This window comes from Echinops telfairi, unplaced genomic scaffold (assembly GCF_000313985.2).
Source record: "Echinops telfairi isolate 266 unplaced genomic scaffold, ASM31398v2 ScPeMD7_70;HRSCAF=299, whole genome shotgun sequence".
Classification (NCBI taxonomy): Eukaryota; Metazoa; Chordata; class Mammalia; order Afrosoricida; family Tenrecidae; genus Echinops; species Echinops telfairi.
Window position 1 is genome coordinate 8,714,680 of NW_022103968.1, and position 6,740 is coordinate 8,721,419.

The 6,740-nt window shown below is 56.6% G+C and overlaps 1 protein-coding gene across 10 annotated transcripts in view; it reads left to right on the forward strand.

Annotated features, from left to right (window-relative positions):
• FGFR2 (fibroblast growth factor receptor 2) overlaps positions 1–6,740 on the forward strand; it is a 125,040-nt gene that overhangs the window by 101,529 nt on the left and 16,771 nt on the right. For all 10 annotated transcript variants that reach the window (XM_045291220.1, XM_045291219.1, XM_045291217.1 and 7 more), the window contains 3 exons: positions 1,450–1,571; positions 4,295–4,405; positions 5,798–5,988. In XM_045291220.1, coding sequence (XP_045147155.1) covers positions 1,450–1,571; positions 4,295–4,405; positions 5,798–5,988 — 424 coding nt within the window. The remainder of the gene's footprint in view (positions 1–1,449; positions 1,572–4,294; positions 4,406–5,797; positions 5,989–6,740) is intronic.

A 6,740-nucleotide genomic window follows, 5' to 3' on the forward strand; every position in this document is an offset into this window, starting at 1 on the left:
CCATCCATCCATCCATCCATCCATCCATCCATCCATCCATCCATCCATCCATGTATCCACCCACTTGTCCACCCACCCAAGATCACTTGCACGGCATGTACAAGATGTTGGTTCTTCGCCTGCAGGAGGTGGAGAGAAAAGAAGAATGTTCCTTATGAGGCCTCCCAGCTCCCTCGTTGTTGGGCAACCCCACGTGCAGGGCCAGCTCATATGGACATTCCTACATACAGATGACTGACTGAACTGGGGAGTTGTTGCCACCCCCAGGTCCAGCCTGTAGCTTCAGCCACCTGTGACATCTCAGTCAACAGTGGGCGTCTGTGTGTGCCGCGCAAACCAGGAGCTCCCACCCAAGGGGCGCCCCAAGTGTGGAAAATCTGAGTGCTAAACGTTTCAAAACACTGCACAGCACAGACGTAGGCAGAGCAGGTTTCCAATGAATGAAGGCTATTTAGAAGCCGTTTATTAGATTGGGGGCAAAAGTTACACAAAGAAAGGATTGTTCTGCTTGTATAGCAGGGCAGTAGGACATAAATTAGCCATTTTTCCAATGCAAATGTTTATTTTCTGCCAAGATGTTAAATTTAATTTTCGTCCTGGAGAGAAACGGAATGACCTCAGCATAGCATACACTGCTCCCCCCTCCCCCTTCCCACCCTGAGCGTGAACCTTTCCAAACGTGTGTGTGCTTACCGTAAATACTGTTTACCGATGGCAGCCCACGGCTGGGCCGTGCTAGGCTTACGTTACAAAACCACATTCATAAGTGTTCCAAAGGCTTCTCCTTTCTGCTGGGGTTCCAGAGTGCCTTAGGACAGCATGAGGCCATTCGTGTGACATGAGCTTGGGGAGGGGGCGTTTGCAGGGTGGAGAGCTGGTCTTCTCCGTGGCGGCACTGGGTCGATGTGGGGTCCTGAACCACGAATCTTCCTTTTCATGACTGGAGACAAATGTCAGGCTCTGGAAAGGGTTTTGGAAGAAGGTTCGGGCCATGTCACTGGGCGGGGGACATGTGACCAGAAGGTCCTATCGGTCCTGGAATAGTCACTGTGAATCAGAAATGTTCAGGTGGCCAGGTCCCCGCCACTCTCCTGTTTGAGCCCCTCCACTTCATGCATAGTTCACCGGTCCCAGATCAAAGACACTTTGTAGTGTTGGCCTTTGAGAAAGCTGACCACCTTCCTGGCCAGGAAGCACGCCTTCCCTAGAGAAAACAACGGGCGGCGACAAGCAATAGCGGGCCCCACCAGTGATTGGCATTCTCGGAAGGCACTGGGGCACGCATGTGGAGGGTGGGCGGGGGATGGGGGGTCTCATTGGTTCCATATGACACACGCTCCATGGCTCCGCAGGCTGCTGGGAGGTTTTTATATTCCCTCCTGGAATTCCGCTCGCTGCACCCCTCCCTCCACCAGATGCGGTGTGCTAATCCCTCATCTCCACGTGCAGGCTGACGCTGGGGAAGCCCCTTGGGGAAGGCTGCTTTGGGCAAGTGGTCATGGCCGAAGCCATGGGTATCGACAAGGAGAGGCCCAAGGAAGCCGTCACCGTGGCTGTGAAGATGCTGAAAGGTGAGCTGGGGGGTGGGCGGGGAGCCTCTTATGAGGAGCACTGCTCTGGGGCATCTGATCTCCAGCGTGACAGGGGTCAGAGGGCACATAGTTGACCTCGGGGTTGAGAAGTTTTTGGAATAAATCAGCGTCTTGGACAGACGGTTGACCTTGGGCCGTGTTACTTGGCGGAGGCAGTTTTGAGAAGGCGATTGTGTCCTCGTCGGGGAAGGCTGTGGATCTTCCTTCCCTGCATCTCCTGTGTGCTTGGAAGGCACCGAATCGCACCCAGCTGCCTAAGGCAGGTCGGGACTGGCCCATGGGATTTGCTCAGTTCTTAGTTGGCAAATTTGACGTTTAGGGGGAGACCAGGAGGTTTGTGGACTCAGAAGGTACCCAGCCGGGATGTTCCTTAGAAGTATGAGCAGGACACAATATATAATTGATCAAGGATTCACGAGGGTGGGAAGGTGGGGCAGGGAGGGGAAAAAAGAGGAGCTGATACCGAGGGCTCAAGTAGAAAATGTTTCGGAAATGGTGATGGCAACATACGTACAAATATGCTTGATATAAGCGATGTGTGGAATGTTATAAGAACTGTAAGAGCCCCCAATAGAATGATTTTTTTTTTAAAGAAAATAGTAATTAAAAAAAGAAGACATGGTGGATCGGCAGGCGCCATCAGGAAGGGCCTGTCCCCAGAAAAGGGCAGCGTGTTTCATTCAAGTTGGGGTCAGGAAGAACGAGGAGAACACTGGATTACTACAAGCTCCACTGAGCTGCTGCGGATGGCACGGGTCCGGGCAGGGCTTTGCCGTGTTGTGCGGCAGGACACCGAGAATTGGCACTGACCCCACTTAGCGAACACCTACGACAAGGAGGCTCAGGGGAGGCTGGCATGGCATCTCTTTGCTGGAGAGGAGCTCGGCCGTTGACACTGGCCAGGGAGGGTCACGAGGAGGTCCAAAAGGCCCGAGCAGGATCCGGCCTGCGGCAGCATCTTCTGGAACATGGAAACTGTCGACCCCCAAGCGTAAATGTCACGTTGCTTTCTTGGGAGGCTGACTGTTTCTGCGATAACCTTTCCATCCCAGGAACGTGCAGAACTTGTCATTGTGAACACACTCGCACCTGCTGTGCTCCTCTGCGGAGGGAGGCCTGCTATGGGGCCCTGGGCAGAGAGCTAAGTGCTGCACGGGGCTGAGCTGTCCCTGTGCTCAGTAGAGAAGCCCCCCCGTGGGAGGTGGGGTGCCCATTACAGCGAGAGTACAGTCTTCCTTTCCTGCACGACTTCTCCTGGGAGAGCTGGCACAGCTCTTCCTGATGGGAAGTCACAGGCGGGAATCGTCAAAACAACACTTGCCAAGCTAGCAGGGCTCCCCAGGAGAACCGGGGTGGCTGAAGGTGGACCCCGTCTTGGGGTTGGATGTTGGCCACCTCGGGCCCAGGTGAGGCAGTCCCCTGCTCTCACCTGCATGCTCTGGGGCCTCTGCTTCTCTCCAGGCCGAACTTTGGGTTTGGGTTCGGGAGCTCAGTGCTACCTGGAGGGAAGGCTGGGGGCTCTCTCTGCCCTGTGGTGCCAGTGCCGGCCTTCACTTAAGGTCAGGGCCCTTTGGGCAGCCAGGGGGTGCCTGAGAGCGGCGAGAGAGGACCACCCGCCTGGAGACGTGGCCACAGAGAGCCTCCTGCGTGGCTCACCCCCTAAGCTCATCAGTGTCTGCTTTGTAAAGCTGAAAACACCATTTTCCCAACATGGCTCCTATTTGTGCCCCAACTTCATTCTTTTTTTTTTTTTTTTGATGTCAGCCAGACATTGCCCATATTGAATTAACCTGGAGAGGGGGGTTGTGGGGAGAGTCTGGTCTTCCCAGAAGGTGACTGTGAGCCCCTGATGTTGGCATTGCTGGTGGCAAGGAGAAAGCAGAGGGCTAACGTCCTTTCTTAGGGTGACCTGCTGCCCCTTTGAGAAGCCATGGTCCCCTCTAAACGTGTGGCACACCCTCCCTTCTGCCCAGACATCGGGCATGGCGCGGGGGCCCTCGGAAGGGGCTCTGGGCCTGGGGAAATGGGTCCTGACTGGCCGGCTCCCACCATGGTCCTCAGGGTTGCCGTGGGTGGGGCCATTTCCTGGCAGAGGGAAACTTGCCCGCATGAGTGAAGGTCACTGGAAAGAATAGGCGCCCCACTTCCCCAGGGGTCCCAAACTAGGTGGAACCCTCTACGGAGGGAGCCCCGCCCCTTTGCTGATGACTGAGGGAGGCAGGCTAGAGGCCTGGGAACACCTTTTCTGGTGCTAAACGCCAGTCTCACAGTTCAACCAAGTTTTCAGCAGCTAACGGAGGTGGCGGCGGCGAGGCCCCTGGTGGCGCAGTGGTTAGGTGCTCCGCTCAGAGCTCAGGGGTTGGCATCTTGAACCAGTCGGCCGCCGCGGGAGGAAGACGCAGCAGCCTACGAGTGTCACAGCCTTAGAAACAGGGGGACTGTGAGCCCGAATGCTGTATTTGCTTTGTGTCTATGTGATGGGCCGGGAGCTGGTAGAGACCCATGTTCGAATCCCGGCCAGAGCATCCGTCAGAGGAAGAAAGGCCTGGTGTTCTCTTCCCAGCGCGAGCCGGTGGATCACAGAGGTGGTCGGCTCCCATTATGCATGGGGCTGTCCTGAGCTCGAGGGCGGCTCCCAGCATCCGGGACTCCGGCTGAGCTCAAGGACACAGACCGACCTGTGTTTTCCCTGCTGTCTGTAGACGACGCCACCGAGAAAGACCTTTCCGACCTGGTCTCCGAGATGGAGATGATGAAGATGATCGGCAGACACAAAAACATCATCAATCTCCTCGGAGCCTGCACCCAGGACGGTGAGTGAACCTGCTGCTGTGCAGCCGCTCCGAGGCCGAGGCTACCTGTGAATGGAAACCAGTGGGTGCCGGGCTGTCTCGCAGGCTCGCTTTCGGTTCCTTTTAAAACCCCTGGAGGTCTGGCTCCTGGTGGCTTCCTCATCCCCTACGACTGTGACCCCAGTGCGGCTTCTCAATTCAGACTAGTCCGGAACATGTGCACAGGTGTGGATAAGAGATGGGAGCTCACGACACAGAGTCCAGGAACAGGCGTGGGACTAGCGATACCAGAGGGGTAGAGGAAGGGAGAAGGGGGAACAATCGTAATGCTTGACACATAACCGTACCCCCCTCTACAGGGGAAAGGACAACAGAAAACATGGGGGAAGGGAGACAGTAGTCGGTGTGAGATATGAAGATAATAACAATTTATAATCTAGCAAGGGGTTGTGGGGGAGGGGGAAGTGGGAGGCAGGAGCTGATACTGAGGGCTCAGTAGAAAGCAAATGTCTAGAAAAGAACACGGGCAGTGTTGTCCACGTGGAGAGAAATGATCGCATATGCCCAGGGGAAACCCGTCCAGGAGGGTCTGCAGTGCACTGCTGGCCCTGACCCCACGTTGGAAATACGGAAGCGCTCGGAGAGAGGGATGAACCATCAAACATGGCTTCTGGTCTCTCTTTACCTGAGCGATCATACTCACTGCCGTCCAGTCAGTGATGGCTCACAGAGACCCTGCAGGACGGGGGGAACTGCCCCCTTGGTTTTCCAAGACTGAAACCCTGGGCGTCGAAAGCCTCCTCTTAAAGCAGCGGTTGGTTTTGAACTGCCCACCTTGCAGTTAGCTGCCCAAGGAGCCAGCCACTGTGGCACAGGGCGCCAGGCGGAGGAAACGCGTTACAGAGCCACGCCTCTGTTCCGCATGTCTGTGCCTCAAAAGGCACACGTGTATGTACACTAGCGAGGGCCACCTCCAAGGACGGATGGACGTACTGCTGGGCTCAAGTGGACCATGGGATTGCATTTGAGGAAGGTGCTCAGGACAATGGAATGATGGCAAGAGAATGTGCCAGTGTGTCGTCGTTTTTCTTTTCTAAGCACTTTTCCGGCCGTCGGAGCCCAGGCGCTGCAGTGGTTTGGGGTCAGGCTGCTTGCGGTCGGCACGGTGGGCAGTTGGAGACCACCCACCGGGGTGGTTGACTCCCATCAACGGTTACAGCCTCAGACCCACCAGAGGGCGGGGCCTGGGCCGCGATGGTGGGCATCGACTCCGTGGTGATGAGTTTTGTTCGTTTGTGGGAGGCAGTCACGGCGTCAATCTGGGGAGATCGGAGTGCACGTGCGTTGTTTGCCTGTGCGCTGTTCTGCGTGCTGCGTGTTTAGAGCATGTATGACCTGTCTCCTCTCCCACAGGGCCGCTCTACGTCATAGTTGAGTATGCCTCCAAGGGCAACCTCCGCGAGTACCTCCGCGCCCGCAGGCCGCCCGGGATGGAGTACTCCTACGACATCAACCGTGTGCCCGAGGAGCAGATGACCTTCAAGGACCTGGTGTCGTGCACCTACCAGCTGGCCAGAGGCATGGAGTACCTGGCCTCCCAGAAAGTGAGTATGATTTGGCCGGGCGCAGCCCAGCTAAGAGTGCCTTGGAAGAATGGAGGCGGCGAGATCAAGCCCTGGCGTGCCCCGTACCACCTGGAAAACACTTCTTGCCTGATCCAGGTCTGGGCTTCATGAACTCTTTGAAAGCCAAGCCACCTCTTCAACCTACAGCCGCACTGCCGGGATGCCCAGGGTGGGCTGTGGCCTCCTGGGATGGCTCTCCAGAGGTGGGAAGCTGATGGGTGGCGGGCAGGAGAGTGAGGCCCTCCGGCACTGGTGGTCTTCTGGCATGCTTGTGTTGTAGTTCCTGGGTTTGGGGGACACGAGCTCGGGGTCTGTGTGGCGAACTTTGAGTCTGACCTGGCATTGGCTTTTCAAAACCTGGAGAGTTGAGAACAGTGAGACTTTATTTGGCCTGGTGGCTGGGTGACCCTCCAGGGCGAGAAGCCAGCCCAGTCTCCTGGGGTGAATCATGTGCACTCCTGGCATGCTTCTGCAGTGGGACTTGAAGCACAGAGGTATTCAGAAAGCCCACAGGGGCCCACAGGGACCAGAGATGCCTCCGCCCACCGGAAGAGGGGTACAATGCTCCGAGTTCTTGGATGCAGGGATCCCTCTGGTCCCCAAGGAGGCACGAGCCCTGGGAAGGCGTGGCTCCTCCCAAGAGGATGACAGGTTCAGGTCCTCTCTGACGAGGCAGCCCTGTGAGATCCCTTCTGCAGACGCAGAAAGGGAAAGAGCTGGTTTGAAGTCAC